The sequence below is a fragment of the Adiantum capillus-veneris genome, chromosome 7 (genome assembly GCF_014529385.1).
Source record: "Adiantum capillus-veneris isolate H3 chromosome 7, ASM1452938v2, whole genome shotgun sequence".
Lineage (NCBI taxonomy): Eukaryota > Viridiplantae > Streptophyta > Polypodiopsida > Polypodiales > Pteridaceae > Adiantum > Adiantum capillus-veneris.
Genome location: NC_140937.1, coordinates 168,370,229 through 168,390,175, shown reverse-complemented (window position 1 = coordinate 168,390,175; position 19,947 = coordinate 168,370,229). Strand labels below are relative to the sequence as shown.

The 19,947-nt window shown below is 41.7% G+C and overlaps 1 protein-coding gene across 3 annotated transcripts; it reads left to right on the top strand.

Annotated features, from left to right (window-relative positions):
* Window positions 1-15,050: 15,050 nt before the first annotated feature.
* Window positions 15,051-19,052, top strand: LOC147455016 (protein WEAK CHLOROPLAST MOVEMENT UNDER BLUE LIGHT-like 3). Of its 3 annotated transcripts, none has more exons than XM_086516867.1 (4): window positions 15,051-15,187; window positions 15,447-15,554; window positions 15,938-16,091; window positions 16,237-19,052. In XM_086516867.1, the coding sequence occupies exons 3-4, from the start codon at window positions 15,957-15,959 to the stop codon at window positions 18,304-18,306; spliced, it is 2,205 nt and encodes a 734-aa protein (XP_086372993.1). In that variant the 5' UTR covers window positions 15,051-15,187; window positions 15,447-15,554; window positions 15,938-15,956; the 3' UTR covers window positions 18,307-19,052. The 3 variants fall into 3 exon arrangements, with proteins under 3 accessions (XP_086372993.1, XP_086372994.1, XP_086372992.1); XM_086516868.1 differs by having other exon boundaries at window positions 15,129-15,173; XM_086516866.1 differs by lacking the exon at window positions 15,051-15,187 and having other exon boundaries at window positions 15,220-15,554.
* Window positions 19,053-19,947: the final 895 nt, after the last annotated feature.

Here is a 19,947-nt window from a genome sequence, read left to right as displayed (position 1 = left end):
AACCAAGTGCTAGAGGATATGTTATGAGCATACATTAGCAAGAAGCACTTGAATTGGGAAGATTATCCCCCTATCCTCAAGTTTTCTTAGAATAGTGCTAAGCATGTGACGATTGGTTTTAGTCCTTTCATGCCTATGTATGGTTTTCAACCTAGGTGACCAGTTGCAATGGGGTTGGCAAGTGAAAAGATTGCTTAGGTCAAGGATTTTGTCCAAAACCACATGGAAATGCCGAGATTGGCTCGTCAAAATGTTCGATAAGCACATGATTGAACTAAAAAGTATCATGATGAGAAACATTGTCAAGTTAGCTTTATGAAAGGGGAAGAGGTATTTTTGTGTGTGCTAGAGCATTCATAAAGTTTGAAGATTGGGCCATGACACCTAAATTACCTATGAGATATCGTGGGCCTTTCAAGATACTCAAGCAAGTTGGTGATATGGCCTACAAATATTCATATGGTATTCCATGTAAGTCGTTTATGTAAATGCTTACATAAGGATGACAATGTTATTGATCAGTAGATTTTGGTTGATTTCATTGAATCTCCAACTCAGTCACATGAGCCTGAGCGTATTCTCAACTATCATGATATATGTGCACGTCATCATGTACGTCAACAAGCATTTTCCAAGTAGAAAGAAACACCTGAGGAAGGTGCCACTTGGGAAAACATTAGTGTTCTTAAGAAGAAATGTATTACTTTTGTTTTCGAGGATAAAAACGCTTCTCCAAGGGGGGAGTAATGGTAGGCCAAGGGCCGAAGGAGATGGGCCGGTCTGAATGAAACTTGGGGATACCTATAAAGGGCAATGGCTAGGTAGAGAGTGGGCATTCAAACTCCCAGTGGTCTCAGATTTTCATCAACATCAACGTCGTTGGAGTCACCACACATCATCCCATGGACATTGTCCACTATGGGAGAAATGGTATTCAAGTGGGGAAGGTATCACATGACTATTATATGAATGTCGTATAAGTGTTTACATTTTGAACCCCAATCTTTCTAGTCAAAATAGCTACTTTTTAAGCTCACATAGTATCATAGATTTGGAGTAGTCATGCTCTGTATTTGAAATTGCAACAACATCTCATCCGCAACTTGCAAGCTTGTTGGGTCCCTTTCATATCTTTGCAAGAGCTTCTCCCCTTCTTTTAGTCGATGTGTGGACCTTTTAGATGATTTACTTTTTCCCAAATTGCTTTTAATGGGCTATCACCAATACATATTTCATTCATATTAGGATAGTTTTCAGGTAACAAGCAAGAGAAATTTCACTACAAGAGCCTCTAAAGCTTAGCGATGCTCATTGTGCAATGCTCAAAACTAGTGGTGTTTCTATAAGCGTCAGTATATAGAGATACATATAGTGACATTTACAACGATGCTCATAGCAACGTGTATAGCGACCTTATAGCGATGTTCATAGATACGCTGGTAGTAGGTAAAAAATACTTGAGAACGTCAAAACTCAGATCTCGTTTTGAGTTTTGGCGCTCTCAAGCAAGAGACAAACAAGAAGGTAACGCCTTCACCTTCCTCTTTGTCATAATAACTAATATCTAATTCTCCTAAATGACTTTCTCATGTTAAACGGATCATTTAATATGGGGAAGTACCAGGGGAGAAAAAGCTAGAATATTGGTTAAGTTGGTAGACCGGCCACAATAGGGATCCAAAGGGGTGGGCATCTTGTCAGCAGCGGCTAACACAGGCTACACCAAATATGCATCAAGCGGGAGATATCTATGGTTGTGCATAATATTTCCACTCACTTTGTATAAGTCTTGGGCTCACTTGGAGTTCCAAAGTTGTATATGGTAGTATGAGGGCTCAAGTTTAAACCCATAGTAGAAGGGAAAGTGGTGAAAGCCCTTAAAAAGAAGCCTTTGCGTAAGGAGGTTCCATTCTTGAGTATCCACTCTTAAGGATCCACTTTTGAGAGCTCCCTCTCTCTAGAGTGTTCACTCTTTGGCCTAGCCTTGAGCTTAATGTCTTTGCTTGAGAGGCTAGTGCTAACCATTGTAATTAGTGTATGCTCTTCTTGATTAACCTAATTCTTATTTTCTCATTAGTCTCTTCTTCTCTACATTTCATCTTGTCATGAAGTAGTATTACACTTTCATTATTTTAGATTTGAGAGATTATGTACTTCTTGCTAGTAACCACTCTTATCTCTCTACGAGCAATTGATTTGTGATATTTAGCATCATAAATTAGGAAGATTAAGTTGGGTCTTAATCTTATAATTTGTGTGTGTGTCCTATTCTTTGCTTTGTGTGTAGATAGGTTTTATGGAGCTCTAGCACCATTCACCTCGTGTGTGTAAGCTATTGATGAAGTGCCTTAATTGACATGTGGTAATTAGTGTGTGCTTATCATTAGTGTGTTTGGAGTTTCTAGTCTACGGCAAGTCGGACTTCGGTGGGCTTGATGTTTGTAGGAGATTAATTGATTAGTGACTAGAGTAGGTTTAGTGTTAGTCTTGCCATGGCTAATCTCTACTTGCAATGGAGAGGTGATCTCTTGAATCCTCTATTCCATTCATCTTAGGCTTGTGCTTCCATGCTCTAGTTGGGTTTCTCGATCCACGGATTTGATAATTTTGTGTGGGTTGCGATTAGGTCGTGCTACAACGCATTCCTACACATCTGCAAAAGAGCAAGGTGCAACTATGGGCTTAAAAGACCCTAAAGTTCAGCCCATTAAGACTTATGCTTAGGTTCCAAAATTCAAAGGGTGTGTCCAAAGGTCAAAATCCTAGGAAAATTGAATGCTTTGTGTGTGCTCAAAAAGTCTTCATGCATCCGTACATAGGAGGGGGCAAGCCCTAGAAGTAGGAGATGAGAGAGAAACACACACACACACACACACACACTCACAAGCTCCTTTGCACAAAGGGAAAGAGGGACACATGTCAGCTCCCTAGCCCAGATGCCCACAAGGTGTACTCAAATCCTATTGGATGGCCATGGAGGTTAACCAATGAGAATTAGGCTAGAGTAAATCTAGTTTAATTATTTAAAAACACTATAAGAACCAGTAAAAATTAAGCTCTCTAGAAGACTATTGAACAGTCTCCCAAGGGGTCCAATAAGCATTTAGCAGTCCAATGGCTTGCCTGATTCCTATTGGCTAGGAGACAAAGGGGTCCAATGAGAGTTTAGTTGCATTAATTAGTTACCTAAAGCTCTCACAAAAAGGAAAGGGGGACACATGTCAGAAGGCTATCACTTATGCTGCTTAAATTTCATTGGCTAAGCTTGGCATGGGCCAATAGAGTGTGAGCATGAGCAAATAGCAAGAGGGGTCGACCAAGAGAGAGAGGGGGCTGATTTTCTCAAGGCATTATTGCATACACACTCACACTAGTCCATGTGTGGAGTAAGAAGACTCTCTCTCCTTCTCAAGCTTTAATGGAAAGCTTATCACCTACTCCAAGCTTGGAGAAGGGAGGCCTACACCAACAACTCTTGGCTTTGTGATGCAAATCCAACCAAGAGCCAAGCTTCAATGCATGCTCATCTCCTCTACCATGCTAATTACTAAGCTAAGCTATGCTAATATGAGTGTTTATGTGAGGAGATGTACATCTTTCTCGTAAGACTACTCCTTCTTCCTCTCAATCTACTCTCATACCCCACTAGCTCTCAGCATCTTCGAAGGTGTGTGAGGTCTTGGTTCTGAGACGAGGGAATTGATGTTGTGTTTTATAAGTGTTTTGCTTAGTTCTTGAAGTTTCCATCTTCATTGCACTAGCTAGTATTGAAGGAACACAAAGAATTGTATTGTAAAATGTCTCTCTTGATGGGAGAAACCATAATACAAAGCCTTTTGGAGGGGGGATTGGAGGGGGGACCGGCTCCATGAAAATCTGGTCCTCAACTGTTGTCAATAGCTTAATTTCTCTCTCTTTTGAAGTATTGTTCATGCTATCTAACTAGCTGTTATACTTTTTGTTGCTTTCTCCACCCAAGCAGTCTTGTTATTCTCATTAGGAATCTATTCTAATGAAATGCTCACTATGTTCATGCTATTTTCCGCTACACACAAGTTACTAGGCCATTAAATGTTACTCTCTCTCTCTCTCTCTCTCACACACACACACACACACACACACACACACACACACACACACACACACACACACACACACACAAGGAGAGAAGGGAGAGCTAGGTACGCTCCCTCCCTCTCCTCTCTCTCATGCTCCCTTCCTCTCTTTTCTTTCTCCCTCCCACTCACGCGCACACGCACACGCACACACACACACACATTGAGAGAGAGAGAGAGAGAGAGAGAGAGAGAGAGAGAGAGAGAGAGAGAGAGAGAGAGAGAGAGAGAGAGAGAAATATTTATATACATAGGTTAAAATAGTACATGAGACTTCATAAAAAATACAAGAACCAAGGACCACAACATCTATTTTAAAAAGATATATCTATTTAGTCATTCAAGCTAATAGATATATCTATTTATTGTGCAGACCAGATCTTATTAAATTTCACGTAGTTGTTTCTTTGTATGTCATGAACAGTGGTCGATGATTGGATGTGACCCACACCATACAAGCACGAGCTTGCAGCAAAAAAGGGCTTAAATGCCCTTATGGACATTCTAAGCTCTCGACCTAGCTTGGTAAGTACTTAATTTTAAGCTCTAAAATTTATTGTATTATAATATAAGTTGTTAGATAGTTTAATGTTTGTATGCTTACAAAAAAAATTATTTGTTTTTTTCTAGAATCCAACAAATACGCCATTGGGTCGTGATGAGACGTCAGATTAGCCAACGTCAGACTAGCCCTAGCTAGGACTGGCTAGTCTTACTTCTATACATCATGTATATTAGGAGATGACATATATACATCAATTGTGCATATTGTGAACAACTATGTAAATTGGTTCTACAGTTTTTTATAATGGCTCTTGGTCGTGCAGTTTTTGTAGATTGTGAACAACATTGTAATTTGGTTTGGTAGTACTTTTTTGTAAATTGTGAACAACAATGTAATGCAATTCGGGTGTCACATTGCTATTGTCAATTCACTATGCTTTTGTCAATTCTATGTTTTTATCAATTAATACTGCTTTTGTAAATTCTATGTTTTTATCAATTCACACTGCTTTTGTCAATTCTGTGTTTTTATCAATTCACACTGCTTTGGTCAAATATATGTTTTTAATTTGTGTTCAATATATATGGTTGATTCGATGGTAGGGCATTGTTTGCCTTGCCATAATTTTTTTTTTCTTGGGTCTCACTATAGGCATCGCTATTTAGGGCTCTGCCAAATCGCTATATGTGTCGCCTATAGTGATGCAAATAGCAACGCTTATAGCGATGCAAATAGAAATGCTTATAGCGACGCAAATAGCAACGCTTATAAAGACATTTTCTTTTTGACTCTTTTAGCGACGCCGGGGTTAAATTTTCCCTAATTCATTCCCGTCTCTATGGCCATCACAAGGTACAATACCTCTTGTAGTGTTTACAAAACCATACCTATTTCCTACTTTTGTTTGAAGAATCTCAACAAGGTTTTCCCCATGTGATTGCAGAGCCTCCCATAAGGGTATGCAACAACTCTACAATTGATCGATTGATACGTGCTTCCAAAAGAGTATACCTTATGTATTGCCACAATTTCTCTACTAATTTTTTAGTGTCCACATTACCGTGGTTGAAAAACCTTCCAAACCAGAAGAATCCACATGCAAGAATCCCCACACCAGTCATTTGTGATGTATTGAACTATATTATGATAGGATGCATATCTTTGAAGCAATATCTATGATAGGATGCATATCTTTGAAGCAATAGTTGGTATCTTACCACTGATTGGAATAGGATCATGCTAGCTAGCATGGATGGAAGACAAACAAAGTGAACACAAGTGAGTGTGTGTAGGTTAGATTGTTAAGCAAATTAGGTCCAAGATAGATTAACTTTGACTCATAAACACGATCTTGAGTAGTTCGCTAACCCATCACAAGCTCACCAAAGACAAGAGAGATGTAATGCAAACTTAGAATGGATTTGTTTATTCATGAAAGGAGCTTTAAGTAGCTCTATAACCTTGCACCATTACATGTGGGATAATTCCAGTCTTCTCTCATTGACTCATACTCTAGTGACTCTAAGACAAAGCTCATACCTTACAATTCTCCCCTTGAGGTTTGGACTAGGACAATACATTGACGATTCTTTATCCACTAAGGATGACGTTTAGTATTCACATAGGATGTCAATACAGATCCAGAAAGAATGACAAAAATCCTTCCCTTGAAAGTGAGAGGCTACAATCTTCATCTTTGATTCTTGAAACACGCCTATCCTTTCCCCTTTTCTTCATTCTATTTTTGGAGTCTTCTAGCCACACCTTGTTGGTGCCAATGATGTCGATGTCGCCATAGCTTTGTCTTGAGTTTTATTGAAAACAAGTGCAATGCAAAAATACTGATGTAAAATAATTGTTGATGCGGATGCTAATGCTGCTGTTGCCAATTTTCCCTCCTTGAAATTGATTTCTCAAATTTCCCCAGGGAGCTAAATATAGAAAGGTCTTTGCTTAGGAGACTCTCCTAGCCAGTGTCTACCTCTTTACACAAGCACAACTAGAGAATCATCTCCATAAATATAGATTATGACATACATTGCAAATGGTGCTTGGTTACAAAAATTTTAGAGTTAGTTGCAAGAGAGGGGAGAGATATATTCCTTTAATTTTGTGAAGTATCTCTTCACGTAAGTGAAGTCACCCTTCACAAAAAAATTGTCTTGTTTGATTGCTCGGGGAAGCCTTTGAAGTTCAAAATCTCCTTTGAAGTTTGCCTTGAGAAGCCTATTGCTTTGATGCTCAAATATAAGTCTTTGATGCTCTTTGAGATTTTACTTTGATGGTTCATTGTTGTTGCTCTCTGTCGTGGGAAACTTGCCTTTGTGTAGGACTCGAGGCTAGAATGCCTCTACAAGTGTGACATGCCGCCAAAGGTTTTGCAAGAGAGAGAATTTTTAGAGAACATGACAACAGTTGAGGATTGGATTTATGAGGAGCCGGTCCCCCTCCAATAGGCATTTCTATTATGATTTCTCCCATTAAGAGAGACTTGTTACAATACAATCTTTGTGTTCCTCATCACAAGCATAACATAAACTTTGAAGAAAGATTTAACTATCCCAAGCCTCAGTACCAAGACCTCAAACACCTTCGAAGGTGGAGAGAGCTAGCAGGGAATGATGGTAGGGAAGAGGAAGAAGAAACATTTCATAGGAGAAAGAATTAGTTCCTCACTTATCATCACTCTTCTTGCTAGCATACATAATAGCATAGTAATGAAGATGGAAAGATGACAAGCTTAAGCATTGAAGCATGTTGGCTTTTCACTCCATAGCCAAGATTGTTGGTGTAGGCTCTCAACCTCTACTTGCCTGGAGAAGGAGAGGGAGCTCTTGCACTTTTCACATTGCATAATGAGAGTGTGTGTGAGTGTGTATGGGAGAGTATACCCCTCAAGAAACCCCCTAGCTTGCTTTGGTCGACCCCCCCTTGTAGCTCATGCTTGAAGCTCATTGGACCCCTCCATGCCTAGCCAATCACAAGCAGGAGGCATTACAAGCAACAAGGGTAGCCTTGGGACAAGTGTCCCCCTTTCCCCTTTGAGAGAGAGGACTTGATAAATGCAAAGACAATTAATGAAATCTCCTAATTACCATTGGACCCCTTGGGTGGCCCACCAATAGGCTTCATGCACAGCATGAGGGCAACATGAGGAGGAACTTGACAAGTTTCCCTTTGCTTTCTTGTACTAGGAATGATTTGTGTGAGTGTGTGTGTGTTATCTCTGATCCCCCCTCATGTTGGGCTCGCCCCCTCCTTGTAGGGATTGGATCTTTGACTTTTGACACCTCAAGCCCCTCAAGCTTAGGCCTAGTTCCCGCCACAAGCTTGGCCCTTAAGCACTACAAGCTTGGGCTGGGTTCTCACCTCAAATACAACCCTAGCATCTCAAGCATGACAAAAACCTCAAGCATCTCAATCATCAAGCATCTCAAGCACCTTAAGCTTGGTCTGGGCTCCCACCTCAAGCACCTGCTTGGGCCGTGTTCCCACCTCAAGCTCAGCCCTAGCTTTACCTAAGGGAAAATGACTTTTACACTAACTATTGGAGGTCTTCAATGAAGCTAACCCTAAGGTCTTATGCTCCATTGGTTAGACTTGCTCTTTGATAGACCATCGCTCATTTGGGCTCCTTTACCATTGGCCCCGTGTTGAGATAGATCTATAAGCACATGTCTATATCTTAACCCTCGTTTCCGTTTATTCTCCCACATTAAATGATTAGTTTAATATGAGAAAATCATTTGGGTTGGTTAGATATTAGATTTTATGACATTAACTCTCTCTTGAAATCATAGTCATCCTCGACTATGAGGTAGAAGAGATAAAGCTTTAGCCACTACTCAATCTTACTTAGGGGGTAGAGGATCCCTTTTTACCCTATGACATCTTTCCAAGATGGATGACTAATCCATTTGGTGCTTGGGAAACTTGAGTAAGACCCAATAAATTTTTTTGAACGTTAAGGCCCTTCTGTGCTTGTCAACAGTAGCTTTTTCCCTTTGTTGAGAGATGGATATAGTCTCCTTAATCTTTTGAAAAGATTCTTGTAGATCATGGCTATACTCACCGGCAACGAAGATCTTCCGATGTACTTTGAGTAGCAAGGGACTTTTTGGTCTTCCCTCAATGATCTCAAAAGGTGCTTTTCTTATAGAAGTATGTACAATATTGTTGTAGGCATACTCTACAAGAGGTAAGTACTTTTCCCATTGTGAGTGTTGATCTACATCTGTAACATAAGTTTGAGTAGATCGAGTATCGTAAGATTGGCTATCTCACTTTGGCCATCCGTTTGTGGGTGATAGGCCGAAGAGAAATTCAATCTTGTTCCTAGATTTTTAAAGAGACCTTTTCAGAAGTTACTGGTCATTCTAGGATCTCTATCTGACACGATCGATGTTGGTAATCCATGGTGTTTGAAAATCTGTGATATGAAGAGAGTTGCCATTTGGTGTGCCTTAATAGTCTTTTTGACAAGAATAAAGTGTGCTTGTTTGCTAAACCTATCAACTATTGTCCATATTCCCGTATTCCCATGGATAGACTTGGGTAATCCAAAGATGAAATCCATGGATATACTCTCCCATGGTGAATTTGGGATAGGCAATGTCTGGAGTAATCCAAGTTGCTTCCCTCTATCATATTTGGTCTTTTGGCATACTACACATTTTGAAACATACTCTTGTATGTCCACTTTCATGGTAGGCCAATAGAAATACGTCTCTACTCCTCGAAGAGTAGGTTGAATTCCTCTATGCCCCGCATAGCGAGGAGCATGGGATTCATACATAATTTTCTCACAAAGGGAATGGGTAACACATAGCTTATTGCCGTGGAGAAGATAACCATCTTGAAAGGTGAATGGTTCCTCTTTCTTCCCCAAAGCAAGGGCTGACATTATGTCTCTAAAGTCAGGGTCAGTAGCATATTCATCTATCACAGTAGATAGATCATTGTGAGTAGCTATAGACACCGCATTAACTTTTGGTCATTGTGAAAGTGCATCGGCCACTTGATTGTGCTTACCAGCAATGTGAGCAATATGAAAATTAAATTGCGAAAGAAAATTTTCCCACCTCATTTGTTTGTTGGAAAGCTTGGTTTGCGTCATGAAATACTTGAGACTTTGGTGGTCGGCTCGTAGAATAAATGGAGTCCCCAATAGGTAGTGCTTCCATGTGTATAGGACATGTAGAACAGCTAAAAGCTCTTTCTCATAAATGCCCAAGACTCGTTCATCCGTATTGAGCCTTCGGATCTCACATGCTATGGCACGTCCTTCTTGAAGCAAAACTGCTCCAAGGCAATCACCACAAGCATCACATTGGACCTCAAATGGCTTTGAGAGATCCAGAAGCATGAGGACTGGTTGAGAAGTAAGCTTATCTTTGAGCTTATCAAAATCATTTTGCTCCTTAGCAATCCATACATACTTAATGTTCTTCTTAGTTAAGTCATGTAGTGGTACTGCTACTTGAGAGAATTTTTCTATGAAGCGTTATAGTATACGCACATACCAATAAAGCTTCTTAGCTCATGTAGATTCCTTGGATTAGGTCATTCTTTTATTACCTCTAACTTTGATGTATCCATGCAGATACCATCTTGAGAGATAATATGACCTAGGTACTGAATCTCTTGGAGGAAACATTTTCTTTTATTTTGGTTGAGAGAAAGCTTGTTCTCCCTCAATGCTTGAAAAATCACTTGGAGATGTTGCTTATGTTCCTCCATAGACTTGGAATAGATGAAGATATCATCAAAGAACACTCCAGTGAATGTACGGTACGGTCTATAAATTTTCTCCATTAGACGATTGAACATAGCTGGTGCATTAGTCAAGCCAAAAGGCATGACTAGATATTCATAAAGACCAAACATTGTGCAAAACGCGGTCTTTAAGATATCTTTGTCCACTATCCTTATTTGATGATAGCCACTTTTAAGGTCAATCCTACTGAAGTAGGTAGAGCCTTGTAGCTTATCAAACAGATCTTCTACCCGAGGCACGGTAAATTTGTTTTTGATAGTGATATGGTTTAGTGCTCGATAGTCCACACACATACGGTATGCACGATCTTTCTTTTGCACTAAAAGGATTGGAGAACAAAAGGGAGAGGAACTAGGCCTCACCATCCCTTTGTCTACCAATTCCTGTACTTGCCTCATGATCTCCTCTTATTGAGCTTGCGAGACTCGATAAGGAGGCTTGTTAGGCGGTGAGCTTCCTGGAAGGAACTCAATACGATGGTCATCATCCCCTCGTTTTGGAGGTAATTCAATAGGGATATCATCGATGAACACATCTTGGAATCCTTTTAGAAAATTAGACAAGTCTAACTCTTCTTGATTCCTACCATTTACATTTAATGAAACATTAGTATCTTTTAGAGACGCTTTGACAAAAATCATGTACGTAGAAACTGAGCTCTTCATTGACTTATCAAAAGCAGGAGGATTTACAAGGGGAATAGTGGGACCACGCTCACTAGCATCTATATACATGTTCTTTCCCCTATAGGTGAAGTAGATTCTCCTTTCATGGAACTTCATATTGGCAGCCATGCGATCAAACCATGGTGCCCTAGGATATCCTCATGCTGGAGAGGAGAGATGAAAAAGTCTTCTTTGTCAACATAGATTTTGACATGAAGCCTCAAATTCCCAATCAAGGGAGTAACGGAGGCTTGCTGTCCCTTGAAAGCTGTGTTAGCCATTACCATATCTATCCTCGAAAGCTTGAATGCCCAACTTGGTGGCCAACTCCGTTGATATGAAGTTGTGAGTAGAGCTAGGGTCAAACAAGATGAAGGCATTATGCTCTCTTACCTTTCCCTAAGCATAGGAAAGTGATGATCCTTTGCAATGAGCATCCTCTTTTGGAGCTTCGATGGTGGAAGCCCTAGGAGTCTCACTGTGAGCATTATTTTTGGGGCAAGAACGATAGCCATGTCCTTGCTCCCCACACTTGAAACACTTATGGTCCTTGCGAAAAGCTTGAAGCTCTTTCAGGAGAGAGTTTGTTTTTGCCTTTGTAAACTCCCTTCTCCTTGGACCGATTGTTGTTGTTGTTGTTGTTGGAAGTGCCTTGGGAAAAATTTTGAGCATTGGTTTTTTCCTTTGCATCATTTTTATCTTTGTTTTCCATGGGCTTGACATTCCGTCTAGCCCCTTGATGGAAATTGATGCGTGAAGCAACCATGGTGTGATGGATTACTTTGCTAATAGAACCAGGCCGTTGAGAGTTGATGTATTTGGCCATCTCTTCAAGTAATCCCGCACAAAATTGCTACCTTTGCTTGGCAAAGTCTATCTTTTGAAAGACAGTAGCCTTGAGATGTAAATTCCCAAACTTGTCTACATACTTGTGGATAGACTCATGAGAGAGAAGCTTTAGACTGCGCCATATTCGGTAAGCACTTTGTCCTTTTCATCGCTTGCAAGGAATTGCTTCATGATTGAAACTCGTAGAGTTTTCCATGTCTTTGGGGCTTCGTTGTTGCCACGAAGGCTAGCCCACCATTGACGAGTTGATTTTTTTGGAAGTGCATAGCTACATGGCGTAGCTTGGAGGAATCTATGAAGCCCTCGTCTCCAAAGGTCGCATCAAATTGCTGGATGAAGGCCAACACTTTGTCGGTAGCACCAAAGGTGCCATCATAAGTGAGAAAAGAGATACTCTTTCCTCCCTCCTTGAACTTCTTTAGCTTTTGTGACCTTTGCCATGCAAGGTATGATTTGCGATGTCCTCCCCTCCTATATTCTCTAAGAGAATAGCCATAGCTTTCATCGAAAGAGGAGGAAGGTGAAGAAGAAGGACAAGAGGGTGACCTCTTTCTAGCCCTTTCCTTCCTTTGTTCCTCTCTTCTCTTTCGGAATGACGAGGAGAGGGACCGTGTGCTGACCTTTTCCTCTTGGGAGGAGTGGACGATCGTCTAGACCATCGTCTTCGTGGAGCCACATCTTCAGAGGAACTTAAAGTTTCATTGCTTTTTGGCTCTTTGGATTCCTCCTCTCGAATGGGAGAGAGTCTTCTTTTGGGGGTCGCTTCAAGAGGCCTCCTAAGCTCTCTCTCAGAGACTCTTGGAGAGGAAGGGAAATTCCATAAGCACGCAGTTGTTGAGTAACTTCTGCTTGCAAAGCAGGGTTGACCAAAGCTTGCTGCTGCAACCTAGTAACAAGATAATTCACAAACATGGGAGCATCATCATTAGCAGCTTCATGTGCAAAACCAAAGCTATCAATGTTCATTCTACTCTCTTGATTATTGTCATCCATGTTAGCAAAATTTGTGTATGTACTTAGTCTATGCTTTGGCAATTCAAAACCTTAGTTGCCACTCCTCTTAGCCTTTGAAAATCGGTTCTTAAGTATCTACACCCACGGCTCAAAGTGGTTAATTATAGAGAGTAGTGGAGTAGAATAGATCCCAATTTCACTTACCCTAATATAATTAACAACATCAACCATTTATAGGCTACTTAAGGACCTCTCTTCTTAAGCAAGAAAAGAGAAACCAAATGCTTTGATACCAATGTAATGGAATTGGCTTATTAACTTGAGAGTAGCGGAAATTAATGAGAATACTTTTAAGAAATTACTTTGTGAGCATAGCGGGTGACCATAGTTGAAGATAACAACATAAACATAGCAATTCGTCAACTTGGCATGAACAATACTTTTGCAAGAGAGAGAATTTTAGAGAACATGACAACAATTGAGGACCAGATTTATGTGGAGCCACGGTTGCCCCTCCAATAGGCATTTGTATTATGATTTCTCTCATAACAAGTCTCATTAAGAGAGACTTGTTACGATACAGTCTTTGTGTTCCTTGTGACCTAGGTGATGCAATGAAGATGGAAAGCTTCATGCATCACAAGCATAACATAAACTTTGAAGAAAGCTTTAACTATCCCAAGCCTCAGTCCTTCCCTAGACTTCATACACCTTCGAAGGTGGATTGAGCTAGTAGGGAATGAGGGTAGGGAAGAGGAAGAAGAAACATATAGGAGAAAGAATTAGTTCCTCACTTATCATCACTCTTCTTGCTAGCATACATAATAGCATAGTAATGAAGATGGAGAAGATGGCAAGCTTAAGCATTGAAGCATGGCTCTTGGTTGGATTTGCACTCCATAGCCAAGAGTGTTGGTGTAGGCTCTCACCCTCTACTTGCTTGGAGAAGGAGAGGGAGCTCTTGCACTTTGCACATTGCATAATGAGAGTGTGTGTGGGAGACTATACCCCTCAAGCAACCCCCTAGCTTGCTTTGGTCGAACCCCCCCTGTAGCTCATGCTTGAAGCTCATTGGACCCCTCCAGGCCTAGCTAATCACAAGTAGGAGGCATTACAAGGAACAAGGGTATACTTGGGACAAGTGTCCCCCTTTCCCCTTTGAGAGAGAGGACTTGATAAATGCAAAGACAATTAATTAAATCTCCTATATTATCATTGGACCCCTTGAGTGGCCAACCAATAGGCTTCAGGCACACCATGAGAGCAACATGAGGAGAAACTTGACAAGTGTCCCCTTTGCTTTCTTTGTACTAGGCATGCTTTGTGTGAGCATGTGTGTGTTCTCTCTCATCCCCCCTCATGCAGGGCTCGCCCCCTCCTTGTAGGGATTGGATCTTTGACTTTTGGCACCTCAAGCCCCTCAATCTTAGGCCCAGTTCCCACCACAAGCTTGGTCCTTAAGCACTTCAAGCTTGGGCTAGGTTCTTACCTCAAGTACAACCCTAGCATCTCAAACATGACAAGTATCTCAATCATCAAGCACCTCAAGCATCTCAAGCACTTTAGTCCTCAAGCACTTTAAGCTTGGGCCGGGTTCCCACCTCAAGCACCTCAAGCCGGGCCGGGTTCCCATGTCAAGCTTAACCCTAACTTATCTAAGGTCAAAGGACTTTTACACTAACTATTGGAGGTCTTCAATGAAGCTAACCCTAAGGTCTTATGCTCCATTGGTTAGCCTTGCTCTTTGATAGACCATCTCTCATTTGGGCCCCTTTACCATTGGTCCCGTGTTGAGATAGATCTATAAGCACATGTCTATATCTTAACCCTTGTTCCCGTTTGTTCTCCCACATTAAATGATCAATTTAATATGAGAACATCATTTGGGTTGGTTAGATATTAGATTTTATGGCACTTTTGCGTGACATGCACTTTATGTTTTGCGTTTTCACTCCATACCTCATTGCAAGACGAAATGATTAACTATTCACATTGGTTTCATGTAGTAGAATACAAATACCGCTTTTGCCTTGCACTGTTTGATGACAACCGTACACGATTGAGAGATCAATAGTGCATTTCGATTTTTACAATTCGCCGCATTGTGAATTCATTACGGCTACAGCAAAACATTCTATAGCAATGCCTTTGTAGATGTGACGTTGATCCCATCTCCCTTGCTCGGGGGCGGGGCGGGGATCGATCACACACATTAGTTGATTCTTCCCTCTCTCGGCTTCCGTGCTGAAACAGAAAGAGGTGGTATCATCTGGACACGCTGAGCAAGGGACGTCCTCGAAGCAAAGCATGTGCGTAGTAGAGGGTATATACTACTCCCGTTTGCAACGTCTCTCTCTCTCTCTCTCTCTCTCTCTCTCTCTCTCTCTCTCTATGTGCGTCTGTCGTTGTGCAATCGATCAACCCAACAACCTCACCCACCTGTGCGGGTTGCCTTCACTTGGCCCCAACTCCCCCTCCTCGCAAGCATCCATCTTTCAATTAATTAATACAGAAAAACCCCTGTTTCTGCATTTGCGCCTCGTCGGCTCTTCCCTGTTTTTGAGGACTATTGGTGTATGTAGGCTCTCCCTCCCCCGTTTTGATACTGCATTCCAGAATGCAATGTGCGCCGCAATGGCTCAAAGCGTCTCTGAGTGCTTGCCTTCAGCTTGAACTCGCCATCCAAAAAGGTATTTACCAAATTCTATACTCTTTCTTTGATTCATCTTGTTAGCGATGTAGATGGTACTATTTTCTCTTGTATCCTCTGCCTCTATTCAGAAATTTTGTGCTTCGCACCCATCTTGGCTAGTTGTGATAGGTAGAGAAAAGAGAACACGGATACACACGGAGCACTACTGGTAATGAAGATACGTGTTTGCACATGGGGCATGAAAGCATGACCATGCACAGAAGGAAAAGTGTGTGCGCGCGTGCACGTGCATGTATGCATATGCAGTGTGCATTGGCACCAAGAATAAGAAGAAAGCATGGGAGTTCCCTTGAAAGAAAGGAAAGCACTATAGTAATTTCATGATGGATTGGTTTGAGAAGATGTACATCTTTTTTATAGGCGTTTGAGAAGAGCTTCCATGGCGGAGAATTTTCAGCATCCTGGGGTGCAAGAAAGAGTGCAGATTGACACTTCTCTGCCTTTTCAATCGGTCAAAGCGGCGGTAAGCATGTTTGGTGAGAAGGTGAATGTGAAGAGGTCTCAAACAATTGAGGTACTTATTCTTGCTCTTTGCTAACATGATCATTTGTATTATATCCTCTGTATACTTGAGAGACTGGCATCTTGGCCATCTGCCCACTTTTTAAGGAAAGACCTCTGTTCTACGGGAAAAATTTCACACACTTTTTCATGTGCAGAAACCAAATTTGAAGAATTCTGAGCTGCATCAGTTGAAAGAGGAACTGGCTGCCATGAAGCTTAAACTTTCAGAAGCAGAAGAGGCAAAAGATAAGGTATATGAAGAGTTAAGGGACACAAGGAAACTGCTTGAAATGACGGTATGTGGAGAACCTTGTGTCGTCAAGCAGTTTCAGATCTCCTCAGCTCCTATGATGCAAGAAGACCGTTTGCACATGGACATTTCCAAACCAGGTTCTCCATTTCCAGAACAGAGCAACAAGAGCAATGTATCTGCAGAGCAACAACCTATTCATGCAAAACACAAGAGCAAGAATAACCTGTCTGCAGATGGGTCAGACAAAGGCAAGACAAGTATAGATGCATCTAAACAGAGCAACTCAAAGGCTGAAGAAAAGCATGTTGTGTGGGAAGTTGAACTGAAAGTGGCACAAGAGCAACATATGAATGCTGTGGCGGAATTGGAGTTGGTTAAGAATGATTTAGAAAGGTTGAAGGAAGAGCTTGTTGTGTCACTTAGAGAGAAGGAATCTGCACTTCGCCAAGCTGAGGAGGCCCTCATGGCAGCTGAATTGAATGCCAAAAGGGTGGAGGAGTTGAGTCATGAAATGTCAGGTACCAATGAATCTCTTGTTCTGGTGAAATTGGCTTGTATTGAGGCTAGCAAAGAGCGTGCTGCACTTCTTGCAGCCAACAGTGGAACATCCCCTCATCGCCCAATTACAAGTGAACACAGCATGATCATTGTCGAAGAACTAGAGACAAAGCTTGCTCTTGCCACAAAAGAGCTCACGAGATTGCAAGAAGAGCTTGCTTTCGCAAAAAAAGCTGAAGTGAGAGTTGCTTCAGCTGCATCCGAAGCCTATGCAAACCTTGCACTTGCCAAATCGGAGCTGGAGAAGACGCACATGCAATCGTGTGTTGCGAGTGGATCCTCCTGCACTGATTTTAAGATGTCTAAACGCGAGCTTGACAAGGCCTGGGAGAATGGAGCATCTTTGCAAGCTACATTAGATACCCTTCAAAGTGAGCTTGAAATCATGAGGAAGGAGCTAGTTGATCTCAGAGATCGAGAGGCAGTTGCAAGGGCAGCAGTTGTAACTCTTACTGCTGAGCTTGCAAGGACAAAAGAAGACCTCGCATCTGCCATAGCTGCTGAGAACAAAGCAAATGAGGCTGTTGCGGTTCTCACGCAGACCTTGCAACACTACACAGTTGAAGCGGATGAAGCAAGAGCGGCCACAGAAAGTCTGAAAGAGGAAGCAACCAAAGCTAGAGTGGATGCAGAGGGCATGAAGTGTGTCTTGGCTAGTGCCGAGCAGGAAATGAAAGTAGCCATCGAAGCCGCAGAGGCAGCAAAAGCTGCTGAAAATGATGCTCTTGAGCGATTCAAGGCCTTGTCGGAGAGAATAAGTGAAACGCATTCTTCGGGAGCAGCGGGAGGGGCATGTGGTTCTATTTCTCAAGACGAGTATGAGCGACTGAAGTGGAAGGTGCGTGAGGCAGAGGATCTCGCAAATATGAAAATTGCGGCTGCCAATGCACAAGTAGAAGCAGTGAAGATGAGTGAGATGGAGTTGCAGCAGAAAATGAAAGTTTTGAGTGATGATGTTGACACCATGAAAAGCAATACAGAGCAAGCATTGAAACGAGCAGAAATAGCAGAGTCTGCAAAACGGGTCGTGGAGAGTGAGATGAGAAAGTGGAGAGAGAATGGGAAGGGGCGTGTGAGAGAGTTTGATACAGCTGGCGTAAAAAATGGGAGAGGATGGGAATCTTCAACTCAGAGAGTTCATTTGCAAAGAGATATCCAAGAGATGGAGAATGCATCATCCCAGCTGGTTGTGGTGGGCAGTAAAAGCCAGTCTTTGTCTTATTGCAATGCTCAACCAGCGGAGTCTCTAGCACAGGTTTTGAACATGAAGATGCCATCCCTAGTCAGTGATGCACGGACACTATCAGATCGCTCGCTCGGGCAGAAAAAAAAGAAGCATTATATTTTACCATCTTTGAGCATCTTCTCCAGTAAGAAGAATCATTCCCTAGGTGGTAGTACACTGGAGATTTAGAGCAAGATGATATTATCCGGTGAGCTGCTGTTGTGTCTGAGACATTCTATATGCTATTTCATCGTAGCCAAAATGCTTTGTAGGTAAGTGTCAAAGAAGAATCCCAAGCTCCAATTTTCTTTCCTATGAATGAATATTGGAATCAAGGTATGACATGCCTTGCATAAACAAGTATTGGAGACTTAGCCTGCACATAAGTGCGCACGGGCAACAGTCCATTCACCGTACCTTTGCATAGGCAAGAATTGGAGGTACTAGCCTACATATAAGTCACGAACATAATCACCTTCCGATGTTGGGCAACAATTTCCATTCACACATATGGCCTTGATAACTGTCAAAAGACAGTCTCACCTTAAAATGTTTTCTATGAGCATTGTGATCCATGCAAAGCAATACCTTTCCTAAGCCCAACCATCTTGCTCGAACTCAACGTGCACACATACTGAGACACATCAAACATATGTTGGCAAGCATAGCACTTCATGCTTCAAATATCCTACATTTCACTGTATTTTGAATCCGTCCCATAAAAAGTTTAAAATGGTTGTGGTCCCGTACACGTCCTAATTTTCATACATGAGTATCTTGAGTTTGGATGGCACCAAAAGGCTCTATATTCATGCCTCTCCTATGTAATACTTGTGTACCACTCGCAACTATTTCAAGGAGCGAGTCTTAGGGTTGCACCTCCCAAAATGCAAGTGGGGTATTCGGTAAATGGAATCATGTGAGTACAAATAAAATTGAGTTGATTTGTGTGAAAAAGATTTAAGTTTTGTAATATCAATTATTAACTTTTAATTGACATTAGATAGGACTCATAATTATTGTGTGAGTAATGCACTCTCTATCTATACATGTCAATGAAGATATAGGCTATTAATAGACTCCGCAGAGAGAATATACATCCTCTCCTTCCAATACATCTCTATCTCTTCTCTGTCACCTTCCCTCTCTCCTCTCAAGTGACTTATATCCCGTCCCCTCTACTTATAAGTTGAGTAGGGAATATTATTGGGGGCATATCCCAAACTTATACGCTTAAATAGCTTTTTGAACAGCCCCCCTCTCTTGCACTTATGTGGTATATTAAGTTTTTCAATACACACACACACACACACACACACACACACACAGAGCTCACTACTACAAATGCAAATGTAGACCTACAATTTCTTTTTTGTGTTCATGTTTGGATGTCAGTTATAGTCTCTCTCTCTCTCTCTCTCTCTCTCTCTCTCTCTCTCTCGCGCACGCGACACACACACACACACACACACACACACACACACACACACACACACACATACATTGGTCCATATGAGGGTGTAGCAGTTGCCGTCACAATTTTGGCAGGTAGTTCTTGTGCCTTTTCTCTTTGAAATTCATGCTCTCTAGCTCTTGCTTGGAGAGAGAGAGAGAGAGAGAGAGAGAGAGAGAGAGCTTGCCGAAAGGAGTTGCACGAGAAGCCGGGTATTTTGAGAAAGAGCCTCTCTCTAAGGGAGAGATATAAGGATGAGGGCTTTTCAAGGGTTGAAAGCTGCCAAGGCGATGGTAGGGGACTACCGTGAGGAGGCCATGGGCAAGGAGCTACTTCATTGATGATGCACTGGTTGAAAAGAAGGGTTGTACATTGGG